The sequence below is a fragment of the Schistocerca piceifrons genome, chromosome 7, assembly GCF_021461385.2.
Source record: "Schistocerca piceifrons isolate TAMUIC-IGC-003096 chromosome 7, iqSchPice1.1, whole genome shotgun sequence".
NCBI lineage: Eukaryota > Metazoa > Arthropoda > Insecta > Orthoptera > Acrididae > Schistocerca > Schistocerca piceifrons.
The window spans coordinates 351212856-351232775 of NC_060144.1; the positions used below are offsets into that span (position 1 = coordinate 351212856).

Below are 19920 nucleotides of genomic sequence, written 5' to 3' on the forward strand. Positions count from 1 at the left end.
AGGGGAGGCTTTCTTATGCCATATCATAACACTAGATGAGACATGGGCCACATCATAAGAGCCAAAACTGAAACGGCAATCCAATGAATGGCATCATTATGGGTCGCCGTGGCAGTCAAAACTGCGTCAGAGACCCAGTATGGTGAAAGTTATGGTGATTCTCATGTAAGACTGTGATGGTGTTATCCTAATGCATTACATTCCTCCACAGCAGACCGTCAATGCACAGTGTTACTGTTCATTATTGGAGCATCACCTGTGACCAGCTTTGTGAAAGAACTGGCAACACTTTCTGTGCAACCTACCCATTATTTCGCATGGCAATGCGCAGGTGCATACAGTGCAAGCTGTGGCTGCTCTGTTTGGTCAATGGGACTGGGAAGTACTGTACCATCCACCATGCTCCCCAGACGTAAGTCCTTGTGATTTTGATTTGATTCCAAAGATGGAGGAACTACTTCATGGCATTCACTTCAGAATTGTTCCCGAGATTCGACAGGCAGTAGACCGCTCCATTTGCACCATCAACAGAACAGGCTCTGCAAACGATATACTACGCCTTCCACATCGCTTGCAGCGAGTTCTACACAATGTTGGTGACTACTTTGAAGGACAGTAACAGGTGCCAACATATAACTCTTTTGTATCAGTTGTGAATAAATAGTTGCCATTATTTAAGTTCCAACCCTCGTATACGGGATACAGTGAAGACAGAGACAGATGGAGCCAGAGAGGAAGAGGAACAGGTAGCTCTAAAAATGAATGAGGAATTGTTAACAAGTGCATGTAGTATTGCAAACCTCTCAAACAAGTACTTTGTTTCTGTTACTGGCAGATTAGGCTTATCAGGTCCAGGAAACAGTGCAATTGAATATGAGAGACTAGTCTCTAAAAATAACTTCAGTAAAAATGGAAATGACACTGTTCCCAAGAAGTAGTATCCATCATAAAACTATTAAAATCTAGTGGTTATGACAACATCTCAATGAAGTTAATCAAAGAATGTTTGTGTGAGTTGAGTTCTATCTTAAGTTATTTGTGTAACCAGTCTCTTATCAGCAGAACAGTTCCAGACTGTCTAAAATATGCTGAAGTTAATTATCTTTATGAGAAGGGGGATAAAGAGATACTGTCAAACCATCAATCAATTACACTTTTGCTGGCTGTTTCATTAATATTTGAAAAGGTCTTCAGGTTCTGATACAGAAAAGACTGTTTACACATCCAGTGAGAGTGTATTTCATTCATTTGATAACAAATTAGAGGCAACTGGCATTTTCTGTGACCTGTCAAAACCTTTGATTTTGTGAATCACAACATTTTATTACAAAAATCAAAATATTATGGTGGTACCAGCAGTACTAACTAACAGGAAATAAAGTGTGCCATTGCAAAATACCATGGAGTAAGCAACAAGTCCTCATCTGACTGGGAATTAATTACATATGGTGTTCCTCAAGATTCCATCTTGACTTTGTTGCTTTTTCTTGTGTACAATAATGACCTCTTGTCTGTTACATTGCCAGATAAAAAGTTTGTTTTGTTTACAGATGATACAAATATTTCAATAAACAGAAAGTCAGGTACAGATTTAGAAATGATTGTTAGTCAAATTTTCATTGACATTAATAAATTGTAAAGCTAATTCACTGTCTTTAAACTTCAAGAAGACCCACCATATACAGTTCAGAACTTGTAAGGGATTTCCTTTCAGCATGTGTATAACATACGAAGATCTGCGCATACATTAGGTTAACAGTGTTAAATTTCTGGGATTACAGCTTGATAATAAATTCAGTTGGGTACGGCATTCCACAGAATTGCTGAAGCACAACAAGTCTGCATTTGCAATGTTAATGATGTCAGATGTAGGAGAAATAAATACAAAAAAAAAAACCTTGTGTACTTTGCTTACTTTCATTGTATTATGTCATATGGGCTCATATTCTTGGATAACTTGTCAAACCAAGCAAAAGCTTTTAGAGTACAAAAGTGTGTAATAACATTCAAAAACATCATATAGAAACCTGTTCAAGGAACAGGATATTCTAACCACTGCTTCTCAGATATTTATTCTTCAATGAAATTTGTTGCAAGTAATATGTCTCTATTTCCAGCCAATAGCTCAATACATAGTAGCAGCACTAGGAATAAGAACCATCTACATCAAAAATTAAAATCACTTATCTTGGTCCAAAAAGGGGTCCAATATGCAGGAACACACATTCTTAATAAATTGCCAGCAACCATTAAAGACTTGGTTTCAAATAAACTGCAGTTTAAACAAAATCTGAAAGACTTTTTGGTAGGCAGTTCCTTCTGCACTGAAGATGAATATCTTAACAGGGACTGTTAGACCAGCTTAAGTAAAAATGTCCATTAGATTTCAGTATTGACAGCACTTGGTCACAACAGTCAAGATTAAGTATTTACAGCATGATAAATTTGTTAAAAATGCATAATTATGTTTCATTCTGACAGTGTATTAATTCTGTTAATATTAGCAGTTCCTACTTACTGTAATGTACTGACCTATTTTGACAATCCCCTGACAAATGATTAGAGAAGTGAGAATTACACTCCTGGAAACTGAAATAAGAACACCATGAATTCATTGTCCCAGGAAGGGGAAACTTTATTGACACATTCCTGGGGTCAGATACATCACATGATCACACTGACAGAACCACAGGCACATAGACACAGGCAACAGAGCATGCACAATGTCGGCACTAGTACAGTGTATATCCACCTTTCGCAGCAATGCAGGCTGCTATTCTCCCATGGTGACGATCGTAGAGATGCTGGATGTAGTCCTGTGGAATGGCTTGCCATGCCATTTCCACCTGGCGCCTCAGTTGGACCAGCGTTCGTGCTGGACGTGCAGACCGCGTGAGACGACGCTTCATCCAGTCCCAAACATGCTCAATGGGAGACAGATCCGGAGATCTTGCTGGCCAGGGTAGTTGACTTACACCTTCTAGAGCACGTTGGGTGGCACGGGATACATGCGGACGTGCATTGTCCTGTTGGAACAGCAAGTTCCCTTGCCGGTCTAGGAATGGTAGAACGATGGGTTCGATGACGGTTTGGATGTACCGTGCACTATTCAGTGTCCCCTCGACGATCACCAGTGGTGTACGGCCAGTGTAGGAGATCGCTCCCCACACCATGATGCCGGGTGTTGGCCCTGTGTGCCTCGGTCGTATGCAGTCCTGATTGTGGCGCTCACCTGCACGGCACCAAACACGCATACGACCATCACTGGCACCAAGGCAGAAGCGACTCTCATCGCTGAAGACGACACGTCTCCATTCGTCCCTCCATTCACGCCTGTCGCGACACCACTGGAGGCGGGCTGCATGATGTTGGGGCGTGAGCGGAAGACGGCCTAACGGTGTGCAGGACCGTAGCCCAGCTTCATGGAGACGGTTGCGAATGGTCCTCGCCGATACCCCAGGAGCAACAGTGTCCCTAATTTGCTGGGAAGTGGCGGTGCGGTCCCCTACGGCACTGCGTAGGATCCTACGGTCTTGGCGTGCATCCGTGCGTCGCTGCGGTCCAGTCCCAGGTCGACGGGCACGTGCACCTTCCGCCGACCACTGGCGACGACAACATCGATGTACTGTGGAGACCTCACGCCCCACGTGTTGAGCAATTTGGCGGTACGTCCACCTGGCCTCCCGCATGCCCACTATACGCCCTCGCTCAAAGTCCGTCAACTGCACATACGGTTCACGTCCACGCTGTCGCGGCATGCTACCAGTGTTAAAGACTGTGATGGAGCTCCGTATGCCACGGCAAACTGGCTGACACTGACGGCGGTGGTGCACAAATGCTGCGCAGCTAGCGCCATTCGACGGCCAACACCGCGGTTCCTGGTGTGTCCACTGTGCCGTGCGTGTGATCATTGCTTGTACAGCCCTCTCGCAGTGTCCGGAGCAAATATGGTGGGTCTGACACACCGGTGTCAATGTGTTCTTTTTTCCATTTCCAGGAGTGTATATCAAAAAAGTGACTGGTTGCATATTACAGTATACTTAAATAAGTCAACAATTTAAATCACAGTCGTAGTTCACTATCCAGAATAGCACTCCGTCTTCAGGCCACAAGTGGCCCATCGGGACCATCCGACTACCGTGTCATCCTCAGTGAGGATGCGGATAGGAGGGGCGTGTGGTCAGCACATTGCTCTCCCGGTTGTTATGATGGTTTTCTTTGTCCGGAGCCGCTACTGTTCGGTTGAGTAGCTCTTCAATTGGCATCACGAGGCTGAGTGCATCACGAAAAATGGCAACGGCACATGGCAGCTGGATGGTCACCCATCCAAGTGCCGGCCACGCCCGACAGCGCTTAACTTCGGTGATCTCATGGGAACCGGTGTATCCACTGCGGCAAGGCCGTTGCCACTATCCAGAATGGGTATAATGAAATTCTGTTTTGTACAGATAAATATTACATATCAGTTTACCTAGCTATACTGCCTGATTTGTGAGTTTATCATTTATGCAGCATCTTAATGTATTTAGCAAACAGTTAACATTTCTCATGAATGAAAAGACTTTATTTACTTTGAAATTCTGCTGCAAACATAATCCATTCAGTCCAGAGAGTTTGTAGAGCTATAAAATGAATATGATGCAAAACTGAAGTCATGGACATACAAGTAGAAGATTTTAGGAACTTATTGACACTAGGGCTCCATGTTGAGAAATGTTCTGTATATCTCCTGACCCTACACTTCCATCTGTACTGTTTATGAGTCTCGTAGGTAAAGAGATTGCATAAATCAATAGCATTAATGTTGTCATGGATTATGTTGTGGTTTTTTGAAACAGTCAGGTTACAACACTTTGTAGTGTAGCAGAAGGGTGCAAGACAAAAGCTGATCAACTATGAAACGCCACTTAAGACGGGGTAGTCAGCTATGATACGCCACTTACGATGAGGCAGTTCCATGGGTGCTTGAAAGCACAAATATTGGGGATGCATTCTGGGATGATTTTGCTAAATGGGGACAAACTGCAGGAAACAATTCCTGAGAGGACAAGGAGCAAAAAATTTCACATGGACAAATGGCTGGAAATGTGTTCCAACGGAGGTACTCATACTCAGTGACCGAAAGCACACAGGAGCGCACACCATGCAAGTGTGAATGTTCTGTCTATACTAATGTTTGTGCTCCATGCTCATGAGGACAGTAATTTTGTCCACGATAGTAGCGCACTCACACATCAGTATTAGAGATATCTGCTTCACTGTTGTTGCTGACTCATTCCGATATGAACATGTGTCATGTAGTCCAGTGTCAAGAGATGATGGTCTGGTATACCAACCAGAGACAAGCCAACATGCTCCTTACATACAAACAGGCAAATGGCAATCGGTGCATGGCACTACAGCTGGATTACGAGATGCATCCTTGCCAATAGCAACTGCACAATAAACTTCTGGCAACAGTGTTTCATCATTTGTGTGAAGCTGGCATGTTTACAGGAATGGGTAACCATGAAAGGTGAATAAGCCCAGTAAATACACAGGTCCTGGAGGAACAGGTGTTGAACACTATAGTATATGATGGCAGCATCAGCACCAGGCACTTGGCCTGCTAGCACAGGGTAAGCCAAACGGTTGTATGGATGGATCTTTCTCCATGACAAGTGCCACAATCTACACCACTTCCAAGCTTTGTTGCAGGTTTTGTATATGGACAAGGAAAAAAATTTCTAGATTTTTCCTGGATTTCTCAGTTAAAAATAAACTGTACCCCATATGATCTCCCTGACTGCTACAAATTGTGGAGCTCTGCTGAACCCCCTTCTGATGATCTCACCCTCTGTGTCCAGTGACTAACCCAAGTAAAACTATATGAGGGTTGCCCAGAAAGTACTGCATCACATTTTTTTCTTCAACAATTCTTTATTGAACATAATGAGAATTACACACAAAAAGGAATGGTATTTTGTCTACACACCCCATTTTTTAATGTAATCTCCATTCTGTTCTATGGCTTATCTCCAGTGCGAAACAAGAGCCTGTATTCCCTGTCGGTACCAATCCTTGTCCTGGTAGCTGAGTCAGTGCTTCACTGTGCGAATCACCTCCTCATCATCCTCAAAATGTCTTCCATGAATGGCATCCTTTAGTGGCCCAAACAAGTGGAAGTCCGAGGGGGCTGTGTCAGTTGTGACAGCCACAGATGATCTCCCTGACCGCTACAAATCGTGGAGCTCTGCCGAACCACCTTCTAATGATCTCACTCTCTGTGCCCAGTGACTAACTGTACTTCTGTCAACAGCAGACTTTGCACAAGTGTTTGTGAATATCCTCCACAGTTTCTTTCTCTGCAGTGAGAAATTCAATGACGGCATGTTGCTTGCAACGTATATCACCTACAGAGACTATTTTAAAACTGTCCTGCAGCTAAGCTATCTGTTGGAAGTGATGGAAACTGCTGTACACACTCAGGAGACTTCAAATAATACATATGTAACTTTTTGCATTTGTAGCATTGTTTTCCACTGAGAAAAAAATGTGGTGCATTACTTTCTGGGCAACCCTCGTATTATACCCTAGGTGAAAGCACATTTTTTCTGTTTTGAGTTCTTACCCTTGGGGCTGTAAAATTTATTTGTTCTTTTAATTGTAAAGGTTTTAGAACTTTCTGGTGCTTTAGGAAATGGAACCCAGCAAAAAATAACACATTTTTGAAAGATCTTTGATACACAGCAATATGTACACGGGACATTTTTGTATTGCAAAAATATAAATACAAATTCCACCAAATAAAGCACAGTAGCTTCTGAAGCACTGAAATCAAGATTGCAATGCACTTTGGCACCCAATCATAACTAATATCATGTTATCTTGCTAGCCAATGACATCAGATATTCAAAGCATAGCACACTTGATGTAGTCAGCAGAAGCAAACAAATAGGAAAAGTTAATGGTTTAAATTTATATACATACAGAAAATAATATAATAATGGTCTTTCTCAGCCTGTGTTACCCTTTAAGATACATCAAACACAAATGTGCCAGTAAAATTTTAAATAGTGGCATAAATGGCTGGTTTTCTGGGCCCGAAAGTTTTTAAGTGGTTGGTACTCCAGGTGTTAAATTTTAAATGATCGTCAAATGGTCTGTGACTTAAGTAATTTTGGAAGGAAATGTACTTTGAAAGTAACGCTTCTCAAATGACCATGAGATGGTCCAGTCACCTGGCCCACCGAGTGCCCGCACCTCAACCCTTTAGGTTTCTACCCATCAGGGCACTTGAAAGAAGTCGTTATTGTGGAACACATCCCAGTGTGCAGACACTGGAATTAGGCATTGATGCTGCCTGTGATGTCATTCTGGTGCAGGATGGCACATCTGAAAGTGTGCAGGTTGTGGTCACACAAGCTTAGAGCCCCATGGAGACTACTTCGTATACCTTGTCTAGATCTGGTCTCATCACAGCACATCATGCACTTCATTCTACTTTACGGGCATGATGAGTCTATTACACACACTGTATAATAAACGGCATACATTTCTGGCTGTACATCCAAATTACCTTCTTTGCTCCTTCTCCACCGTGGCATAATTACCTGCAGTTTGTCCACATTTAGCAAAATTACTGTGCATATGTAATTTCATTGTACAGTCAAGCTGTACATCCTTATTTTGTGTGTGTGTGTGTGTGTGTGTGTGTGTGTGTGTGTGTGTGTGTGTGTGTGTGTGTTTGTTTATTTATACAGTAGTCACATCTACTCACATAGCAAGTAAAATATTGTGGAAACTCACATTTGATTCCAAAGTCCTTGTGCACCCTTTCAAAGTTATTGATGTTTGTGCTTGGATTTACAACCAAGCCATCAGGCAATGTGAATTCATCTTCTACATCAAAACTCCAATTTCCCAGAAGCCCACGGGTCTGATTCTGCAATCATAAAATCAATAACTTATTGAAATATTTAAATTAATGTGAAGCAGCTAATGACAATTTCTCATACAGTTCAAAATATTTATATAAAGTTAGAAACAATTTGTACATGCCACATGGTTGCTGCAGTACATAAATGGCAAAGTCAGAAGATAATAAAGGCAATCATGGATATTATAGCCTGTTCAAAAGTACTTCAGAGTTGACTACTATGATGGAAGTAGTAGGGGGAAAGCTCATGTGGGAAGTATAGCATACATTATGCCAATCTCACAGCACCTACAGCCACAGCAAACTTTTACCCCCACCACGACAACACTTCTCACTTGCACTATGTTTTAGTTTGAGGCCGCCAGGTGTCCCACAACCTGAGGTTTTTTTTTCATTTATGTGGTTCCATGATTTATTATCTTATTTGTTTTGTTGTTATCTAGTGTAGTACTAAATGATGTCAGAAGGAAAGTAATGAGTGGAAAAGTTTGATGTCATTCTCTTGGGCACGGGATTCTCGTACAAGGTCAGTCAAGAGAAATATTTTGCATGTTACTTGACTATTTTCAGAGTGAAAACTCAGTGGTGGCTGGCTGCTCTCCATTAACAAGGTACTCGAAGCGGCTGCAGCAGCTTTGAATATAAACAAAAATATTTTTATGGAGCTTGGTAAGGAAATATTCACAAAAGATAATGGATCTGGAAAAACATCAAAGCTTGAAACTCTGGGAAGGAATCATTGTAGGAGTAAGTGAATTACCAATATAGATTGATATGCTGAAGAAGTGATTTGTGTCATTTTATGATTATTCTCATAGAAAGGAACATCCTAAACTTGGCAAGTTATAGGTTGCTCTTAAAGAATAAGGTCTCTTTCAGGGCAAACATACATTATTATTCACAGTTTTGCACTACCTAGGATAACGCTGTGGGCATTTCTGTGGCTGTCAGGTGTTATCAAGAGGGAATATGTGGCTGTAGGGCAATGCTGATTTTTAAGGCAGTTCTATGGCCTGGATATTGAAGAAGTGGTGTGACTTGATAAAATGTTGGTCTATTCTCATCAAGTTGTCAAGCAGGGCTGGACAGATGATACAGGTACAGGAACAATGGCAATACTTTCCATCAAAATGTATAATGGGCTGGGAGTTGGCCAAGCTCGGTGTGTAGGAGAGGAATAGTGGATACTGGTGTGGTTCATTTGGGAGTTGGAGCTGTACAGGAATGAAAACATCAATTTTGAGGTAGTTTAGGAGAAGGTAGTAATAGCTTTTTGAGATGAAGTCTGTTGTTGCAATTTGCTGTTGGCTTGGCAGATGATACAATCCAAGGAAACATGAGGGGAAGATAACTGCACAATTTTATGGAAGGAGAGAAGTCGGTTGGAGTGGCAATTGGCGGACGAGATATTTATTCACAGATTTGTTAGGTAGGTGCAAGAGATTGCTGTATTTCAAACTGTAAAATGGGCTGTTGAAGAGTTGAATCACATCTAGAAAGAGGGTTTTTGATGTTAGGCTTTTGGGGGGTAACTTCCAGAGACAAGCAGGTTTCAAGAAACAGAATGTGAGACCTTAGTTTAGACAGTGCAAAAGCATGTTGTTGAAAGGACCAAACATAATATGTGATAGGATTCTTATTGCCTATGAGAAAAGTCTGAAGTATTAGAAGCAGAGTGGAAAAATTAGAAAAAGAGGAAGACAAGGAAGGAAAAAGATAGGGCAAACTGAACAAAATGTAGAACAGTTCAAAGAAAATCATGAGAACATGCAATAAATAAGACAAAGTAATGAGGGGGTGAGAAGAGCTGAGAGTTTCTCATGAGAAAACTGGAAAATATGATAGGAAAATATTACAACAATAAATCATGGTTGAGAAAGCTCGTTAAACAGAAGTGAAAATGACAAAAGCTTCTAGACAGAGTAAACTGAGGAGGCAAGTCATTAGAGAAAATGGAATCTGCTATATTGGAAAAATAAAGTAATGCAGGAGATGGCAGTAACAGTTGTTCAGTGTAGTTTGGCGAAAAACAAACCCACAAAAAATTTTAAAGAACTGCACAGAAGCAAGATAAGTGGCATGAAGGAAAAATGGGTTAATTCCACAACTAAATCAACAAAAGAAGATCTGCATTCATCACAGTTTGGCAAAAAACAAACACACAAAAAATGTGAATTGCATAGAAGCAAGGTAAGACACGAGAAGGAGAAATGGTGTTAATTTCACAAGTAAATCAGTGAAAGACAATCTGAAGAAGGTCCTGCAGTGTATAGTGAACCATACACAAAGTGTTATATGTGAGAGTCTATTAATTGTGCCTGTCTGCAACTTAACATGTCTTCTTTACGGTAAGTAGCAATCTGCCGTTTCCCACATTGTTGATATTCCTACCTGGAGTTTCCATTGTTTGTTACATGAAAATTTGTAATTAACAAGGGATCTGACTAAGTGTGTGGAAATTCTTACTAAGAAATATATGTAGGCAACACAGTTAATAATAGGTAGTCTAGATAAATAAATGAAGAAAGTAGCATAAAAGGTTGAAAACAGATGTCAATTTGAAATACACATAAGAATGATAAGGGGATTAAATAAGAAGAAATGATTGCCACAAAAGGCTAATATATTAAAGAAAAAAACCAGTGTTGGAAATATAATAAAATATGGGTAGATAAAGAATCTACTCACCATTTGGTTGCAGGAGAAGACACATATAAAAGATACGGAAACGCACAAGCTTTCAGAGCCAGTGGCTCCTTCCTCTGGCAGAAGGGTTGAAGGAAACAGAAGAGGGATGAAGGAAAATTACTGTATTTCTTTTCAACAACTATTCCTTTTCTTGCTCGAACAGTCCACGGGTGTACTGCCGGTCCATAGTGTCCAACGGGCACAATATTTCGGCGATTAGACAAGTCACCATCGTCACGTGCGCTGACGAACTGAGCTCCTAAGGGTGGGCGGCCGTCCTAAATCCCCTTCCCCCGCGAGGTGTCCTCTCCGCGGTCCGTGCCGGTGGCCACGTGTCAGCGGTCACTGAGAGGCTGGCGTTGGCCTCTGTGGTGGCGTCGGTGTAACTTCCTCGTCCGCCCTGGTTACTTGTTCATTTTCTTTGCTGAGCCTCTTTTTAATTAGATGCAGTGCCGGTTCCCATGCCTTGCTGAGGTTATAGCAGCAATCTCTGTTGATGAGTCCGTCCCAGGTACGAATTTCGATAGCCTGTCTAACAATGGTATCCCAGTATTTAGATGTCTGTGCCAGGACCATGGTATGTTGGTAGTCCATTTCGTGATTTTCGGACAAAAGACAGTTCCTACTCGGTGTTTTCTCAATATTTGCCCAATAAAACACGAGCATTATTGGGAAGTGTCAAAGACGATCTCGATTTGTGGAAGGCTGGCATATACCAGTTTCCCAGTGAGTGTGGGAAAACTTACATTGGACAGACAGTGCACACCATCAAAGATCGTTGCCGAGAACATCAGAGGCATACTCGACTTATGTACCCCAACGAGTCGGCAGTTGCAGAGCACTGTTTGTCCGAAAATCACGAAATGGACTACCAGCATACCAGGGTCTTGGCACAGACATCTAAATGCTGGAACAGCATCATTAGAGAGGCTATCGAAATTCGTACCAGGGATGGACTCATCAACAGACATTGCGGCTATAACCACAGCAAGGCATGGGAACCAGCACTGAGTTTAATTAAAAAGAGGCTCAGCAAAGAAAATGAACAAGTGACCAGGGTAGACGAGGCAGTTACACCGACGCCACCACAGACGCTGATGCCAGCCTCTCAGTGACCGCCGATGCACGGCCGCAGGTGCGGGCCGCGGAGAGAACGCTTCGAGGGGGAAGGGGATTGGGGATTTACGACGGCCGCCCGCCCTCAGGAGCTCAGTTCGTCACCGCACCTGGCGATGGCGACATGCCTGATTGCCAAAATACTGCGCCCGTTGGACACTATGGACCGGCAGTACACCTGTGGACTGTTCAAGCAAGAAATATGCTGAGAGAAGTTGAAAAATCACATTCTTTTTCTTTACTACTTTTTGTTTTTCTACAATATTTTATTTTCTGACTTGTTTATCCACCTATGCCCACCCCATCTATGTATAATGCACTCAGCTTACTGCTCTTATTCACTCTTGCACAAGTTTTCAAATCTCATCCAGTGGAGGCACTACCAATCAGCCTTTCCTTCCCATCATGTCCAGTTATGTCTCTCTTGACACAGGTTCTGGGCAACTTTTTTGTAACTCTCCCTATTTCCTCCTTCATCCTTTCCCTTCAACACTTCTACCAAAAGAAGGAGCTACTGGCTCCAAAAGCTTACACATTTCCATATTTTTTATATATTTAATTACACTATATTTTCAAAAATTGATTTGTCAGTTTTTGTTATGTTAGAAATAAGCACACAGATTAAAAAGGTAATAACAGGTTATTTATAAACCTAGTGACCTATTTCTCACAGTGAAACCTTACGAGCAACCACTTAGTACTTGACGAGCAAAGTTAACTGAAATTATTTCATGTTAGAAAACTCTGACTGAGTTCTGGTTGGAAAGGTTGAAAATGTATTCTTAACAAGGTTTTCACCTAACGTACACAAAACAGTTTCTCACATGTCAAAAATTCAGTAACATCACAATATACATGTTTGTAAACTGCCAGTATACTGACTTAATAAGTTGTTGCTGCAAATAAAATTAAAATGAAAACACAGTGCAACATTTTCAGAGCACATAGATACCAATGCCTTATTTGTACACTGAATAGCTTGCCTGTTTGAGCAAGTTGAACTAAATGTAAGATTATGTGTGTGATCCAAATGGGAGATAGCAAATCTGAAACTCCTTGGCAGATTAAAATTGTGCACCTGACTGGGATTCGAAAGCAGGACCTTTGTCTGTAAGGGGCAAGTGCTCTAACAACTGAGCTACCGAAGGACTATTTAGAACCCATCCTCACAGCTTTCCTTCTGCCAGTACCTCACCTCTTACCTTCCAAACTTCACGGAAGTTCTCCCACAAAACCTATGGGGCTAGTAACTAAATGTTACATGTAGGGAACTTAACACTGACTTTCTTACTGAAAGTGTAAACAGGGAGGCATTTTTAAATATTGTGAAAACATTTAATTCAAATAACAACATAAATACTCTCTCAACTAGAATAACATTCACTCGAGGGACAGCCTTACAGTTAAGCACAACCCAAAATTAGAGATTTAGTTAGCACCTGCCCAAAATACTTTATGCACTGAGTTTTATCACAATAAAACCTTTCAATTTTTGCTTACGAAGATATGAACTTTATAACAGAGAAAAATGAACAAGTGCAAAGAAACAAATTATGTAAATAACAAATATAGTGAGAGAGAATTGTTGGTCATTGTTGCAGTAGAAAAAATAAAATACAAAAATATTAAAAACTTATTAATTTGTTATTTAGGCACCATAATTACAGTCAATGGATGGCCTAGACATTCTACTAATTAAAACTTCCTGTGTCCTGGGTTCAGTTTCAGCCACAGCTAAGATACTGAATAAAAATAATCTGTGATGGTGAACGAAGACTTCCAGTACAAGGAGTCACCCTCATTCTTATCAGCAGGCTTCTCACAGGGAGCAGAGATGCAGATACAGGTTTGGAACACCATATTGCCTTTGCAGTGAAAACTGCTCCTACAGTGGGAATAATCATCAATGGCCAACAACATGAGGATGCAGAAGGCAACAGAAATCTTTATATTAAAAAAATATAACATGTATCTGCAATAGTGTGACATTTACTTGAATACATGCCAAGATGATCTCTCCATTAGCAAAAGACTCTGAATTAATCCCCATTACAGTCTCTGGGATGGTACTCCCAAGGGGAAGGTGAGCCGGGAAAATGACTGAAAAAGCTGAAAAATGATATCATTCTATAAGTCAGAAAGTGAAGTGTCGGAAGTCTGAATGTGGTAAGGAAGCTAGAAAAACTGAAAATAGAAATGCAAAGTCTCAATTTAGATACACTAGGACTCAGTGAAGTGAAATGAAAAGAACTTAAGTATTTCTGGGTGGATACATACAGGAGAATTTCAACAGCAGCAGAAAATGGCATAATGGAGTAGGATTTGTTATGAGTACGAAGCTAGGGTGAGGAGTGAGTTACTGGAAACAATTTAATGACAGGGGTTATTGGGTTATTCCCATCAGAGTCAACAGCAAACAAACACCAACCACAATGCTTTAGGTTTCCATTCTGATGTCACCAGCAGAAGATGAAGAGGGTTCTGAACTGGTAAGTCAGAATGTAAAAGTTAATGGAAGTCTAATAATCACTGGGGATTAGAATGCCTTGTAGCAACATCAAATAAATTTTTGAACAAATGAACAAGATCAGAGATACAGAAAGATACCAGCTGGATTATATCATGGAGATATAGTGGTTCTGAACATCGATACTGGATTGTAAGGTATACCCAGGAGCAGATGTAGGCTCAGATCACAATTTAATAGATTTGTTTTGCTTTAAGGAAGGTAATAGCGGAAAGGAGGCAGCTCTGACATTGCACTTGACAAAGAAGGCAAAACTTATGAAAAATTAAGACACTTTCTTGGGATTTGTCAATCTAGCAAAAGTGTTCAACAATGTAAAACAGTGCAACATGTTTGAAATTCTCAGAAAAATAGGAATAATCCACAGAGAAAGATGGATAACTTAAAACAACAAGAACCAAGAGATAACAATAAGAATGGAAAACCATTACAGAAGCGCTCAGATTGAAAAGGATGTAAGATAAGGCTGCAGTCTTTCCTTCCTGTTGTTCAATCTGCACATGATCAGTGATGGCAGTTAATCAGAGGGTGAAAGTATATCAGAAACAAGGCTGACTTACAACACTGCTATCCACAGTGAACATGAAGAAGGGTTAAAGGACCCATAGAGTGAAGGAACTGTGAAAAAACCAAAGAAAGAAAGAAGTAATGATATGTAGCAGAAACAAAGGTAACAATAAACTTAACATAGAAATTAGGGACCCCGTAAGTCATGAAGTGAAGGAATTATGTTATCTAGGAAACAAAATAATGTATGATAGAATAAGCAAAGAGGATATAAGAAGAGGAATAGCACAAGCAAAGAGGGTATTCAAAGAGAAAATAAACCCTCTACTAGTATCAAACATAAACCTTAATCTGAGAAGAAAATTTATGAGCATGTGTATCTGGAACACAGCATTTTATGGGGGTCAATCACTAACTGAGGGAAAACTGGAGCAGGATAATTTAAATATAAGGGGCAATCACATGAAAATGAGAGAAAGAAAAAAAGTAAGTAAATTGTTTATTATTTCAAAATTAATTAGCTTAACAGTTGATACATTTATCCCAGTGTGAGATAAGATGGTCAATGCCCGCATGGAAAAATGTTTGCAGTTGCCCACAAAACCGTGACTGTATCCAGGCATGAAGCTCTATGTCCTGGCCATGAAGGTCTTTCTTAAGTGCTCCAAAAAGGTGGAAATCACTTGATGAGAAATCGAGACTATATGAAGAATGTGAAAGGGCTTTCCAGCAAACCTTCTGCAACGTAGCTGAGACAACCTGGGCAACATGTGGACAGACATTATCCTGCAACAGAATGATACTGTCCATAAAAAATTCTGGGTATCTGGATTTGATGGCATGCTTCAATTTTTAAAGTGTCCACATACTGCTGTACGTTAATTGTGGTGCTGTGTTCCAGGAAGTCAATGAGCTGTGGGCTATTGGAGTCAAAGAATAAGATAATCACGACATCCCCAGAGCTGACATCCATGGCTTTGGATTTTTTTGGTGGGGGTGAACCCATGTGCTCTCATTTTTTGCTCTGATGCTTACCCTCTCTCTCAAAACGATGACACCATGTTTTATCTCTGGTGACATTATGAGATGGGAAATGATATTCTTTGTCATGATACCATTCCATGTGCCGCAGTGATGTCAACATTATGTTCAACTTCTGGTCTTCCGTCAGGCTGTGGGGAACCCACTGCGCACAGATTTTTCAGAATTTCAGTTGCTCTGTCATGATGGTATGAGCTGTACTGTGACTGATGCTCAACATGGGTGGAATGTCTTGGTCATTTCTGATGACAGCATTCACCACAGCAAGGACAGAAGGGGTAATGACATGAGAAGCCTGTCCTGGATGACTGCTATACCTCACTGACACCTGATCTTCTCTCAGTTGTTTATTCGACACAAACACACATGCACTCAACATACTGTTTTTGCCATACAGCAGACATTTAGACATGAATTCCATTTCCTGACAGACCTTCTACAGTCAAGAACTGCACTTCACCTTGCTTTTCCTCTTTGCCAGCCTTCATAGGGAAGTCAGTCACACGTATGACTTGCTGACCCCACATCAAGCACATAACAAACAAATGACACAGTGGTAAACATTCCCTCTGTTCCTTCCTGATTCCCAATAGAGGGCACTTCTATACACTTATATGCCTACCTACGTTACATCCGCACAATGCTTGTTATATAGTCTGTCTCATTTTGACTGCCCCTTATACTTGAAACGTGGTATTACAGAAGAATAACAAAAAATGTGTTGTCTGGTAAGATAAGAAATGCGGAGGCTCTACAACAAACTTGCAAGTAAATACACACAAGGAAAGCACTGACTAGAAGAAGGGATAGAATAATAGGACATATTTTGCAATATCTTCCACTGTTCTAGAGGAAGTCATAAAGGGCAAAAACTGCAGGAGACAAAAGAGATTAAAATATAGTGTGTATCATAATTAACAGAGATTGGTGATACAGATGAAACTGCATAATAATAGAAGTGAAAACATTCCGGTAAACTTAGATCCACGCATGAGGCATTTGAGAGGTAATTGTGAATGTGTAGATATGATCCATAACTGAATTCATTCTGAACTACTGACCTAATTATTACAAATGTATTTAAAATGTAAACATTCTGATTAAGACCCAGCTTATTGAGCTCAAATTTGATCCAAACCCTCATGCTTTTAATGAGTCATCTTGACAGCAATATTTTTCTTGAACAATTGAGCATGTAATTGGGCCAGTTTGATAGATGAGGTTATCTTCAATTTCTGCAGTAGAATCATTTAAGATTTTTTAAGAATATTCTCCATGTGCACTGATGCAGAATGTGGTAAATGTGAAATGGTACACTGACACATTTTGCAGCTGAAGTGACATCTAGCATGCCAATACGGTGCAAGATGGATGGATTGAGTAGGGCCTGTGCCTTGGTCTCCAAGATCATATGACCTTAACACACTGGATTTTTCTGCCTGGAGTAATATCCAAAGTGAAGTTTGCAGCACTCTTTTTGATATGGTTTGAGGAGCTGGAGCAATGAACTGTACAATATTGTCAAGCTTTATGTGATGATAATGAGGTGTTTAAAAGGATTTCTACTCACTACAGAGATGAGTGCAGTATTGTATCCAGATTTGGGGTAACATATGGAACACTTCTGTTAACAGGTACAAGTGTACAGTAAATCGTAACACATATGCTGAAGTAGTATTGTATTTTCTGTTAAGGTAGGTCTTGGGTAAAATTTGAGACCAGCTGGATGGAAATTTAATCACAAAGTTAACATTTCAACTAACTTGGACAATATTTCATACTAAATTCAGGGGCATCTTGTAATCATATATTTGCAGTTATCTTGCAGGTGGCTAATTTCCAGATCAATTTTTACTGGAATGTTTTTGATTCCATTACTGTGTACCTTAGGCCATGTCACTTTGCACTATTAATTGTGGTGCACTGTGGTATCCAAAAAATAATCAAGCCCACTGGGTGGAAATGTTACCCTGACATAAAAAGGGCAGGAGAAGAAACGTAGCACGAAATCAGAAAAAATGAATGCGACATGTAAAAATGCTTTCAATAAAAGAAGGCAACTAGGATGAAAAAGTCATTTACTATAAGAAACAAAAAACAATCTGCCAATATATTCATCTGGAGTGTGCACCTATATGGCTTTCAGAGCAGGACACTATTGAAGATGAACAGAAAGTGCTTAGAAGTGGTGGAGGCATCATATTGGAGAAGGTTAACAAGGAAGAATGAAGATGTTTTGAAAGAAATCAATTAGCAAAATCTCATAACAGCTATCCAAAATAGGAAAACAATTTTGTTAATAGTTATTTAGACACAATAAGTTTTAACACACATTTTCAAGGGAAAACTTTTGAGAACCAAGAGAATGTAAAACAAAGAAAAGAGTCAAAGATTTGTTGAAAGTATCAAAATGCCAAAATTATTAAGAAATGAAGATGACAGCACAAAATAAGAACAGTAGTTACAAAAAACAAGAAATAACCTTTAGAAGAAGAAGAAGAAGATTATGATAATGATGTAAACCTCTACTCACAGCATTTAATATACTTTTGCTAAAATGTGTTTAAATTAGAGGAACATTTAAAAGAATACAAAAGCATAAATGATACACACAATAGGGCATAAAAGCATCTCCGATGTTCATCTGTATTTTTCAAATGACGCACCTGGGAGGTAACTACGGTAATACTAGACTTAATAAAATCCCTCATATTAACCAAAGTAACATGGAACTCATCCACAAGGAAATTGTTGTTGTTGTTGTTGTTGTGGTCTTCAGTCCAGAGATTGGTTTGTTGCAGCTCTCAATGCTACTCTGTCCTGTGCAAGCTTCTTCATCTCCCAGTACATACTGCAACGTACATCCTTCTGAATCTGTTTAGTGTACTCATCTCTTGGTCTCCCTCTATGACTTTTACCCTCCACACTGCTCTCCAATACTAAATTGGTGATCCCTTGATGCCTCAGAATACGCCCTACCAACCGATCCCTTCTTCTAGTCAAGTTGTGCCACATATTTCTCTTCTATCCAATTCTATTCAATACCTCCTTATTAGTTATGTGATCTACCCATCTAATCTTCAGCATTCTTCTGTTGCACCACATTTTGAAAGCTTCTATTCTCTTTTTGTCTAAACTATTTATCATCCACGTTTCAATTCCATACTTGGCTACACTCCATACAAATACTTTCAGAAAAGACTTCCCGACACTTAAATCTATACTCGATGTTAACAAATTTCTTCTTCTTCAGAAATGCTTTCCTTGCCATAGCCAGTCTACATTTAGATCCTCTCTACTTCAACCATCCTCAGTTATTTTGCTCCCCAGATAGGGAGAGTCTCATTTCCTAATCTAATTCCCGCAGCATCACCCGACTTAATTCGACTACATTCCATTATCCTCGTTTTGCTTTTGTTGATGTTCATCTTATATCCTCCTTTCAAGACGCTGTCCATTCCATTCAGCTGCACTTGCAGGTCCTTTGCTGTCTCTGACAGAATTACAATGTCATCAACGAACCTCAAAGGTTTTATTTCTTCTCCATGGATTTTAATTCCTACTCTGAATTTTTCTTTTGTTTCCTTTACTGCTTGCTCAATATAATGATTGAATAACATCGGGGAGAGGCTACAAACCTGTCTCACTCCCTTCCCAACCACTGCTTCCCTTTCATGCCCTCAACTCTTATAACTGCAGTCTGGTTTCTGTACAAATTGTAAATAGCCTTTCGCTCCCTGTATTTTACCCCTGCCACCTTCAGAATTTGAAATAGAGTATTCCAGTCAACATTGTTAAAAGCTTTCTCTAAGTCTAAAAATGCTAGAAACGTAGGTTTGCCTTTCCTTAATCTATTTTCTAAGGTAAGTCGTACAGTTAGTATTGCCTCAAGTGTTCCAACATTTCTACGGAATCCAAACTGATCTTCCCCAAGGTCGGCTTCTACCAGTTTTTCCATTCGTCTGTAAAGAATTCGTGTTAGTATTTTGCAGCTGTGGCTTATTAAACTGATAGTTCGGTAATTTTCGCATCTGTCAACACCTGCTTTCTTTGGGATTGGAATTATTATATTCTTCTTGAAGTCTGAGGGTATTTCGCCTGTCTCATACATCTTGCGCACTAG

The 19920-nt window shown here is 40.2% G+C and overlaps 1 protein-coding gene and 1 pseudogene across 1 annotated transcript in view; both read right to left on the reverse strand.

Moving 5' to 3' along the window:
- The window catches only part of LOC124805698 (protein mesh), a 196959-nt gene that overhangs the window by 18393 nt on the left and 158646 nt on the right, over window positions 1–19920 (reverse strand). Inside the window, exon 16 of the mRNA XM_047266267.1 lies at window positions 7789–7924. Within this exon, the coding sequence (XP_047122223.1) occupies window positions 7789–7924 (136 nt within the window). The remainder of the gene's footprint in view (window positions 1–7788; window positions 7925–19920) is intronic.
- On the reverse strand, window positions 4292–4408 carry LOC124709182 (annotated as a pseudogene).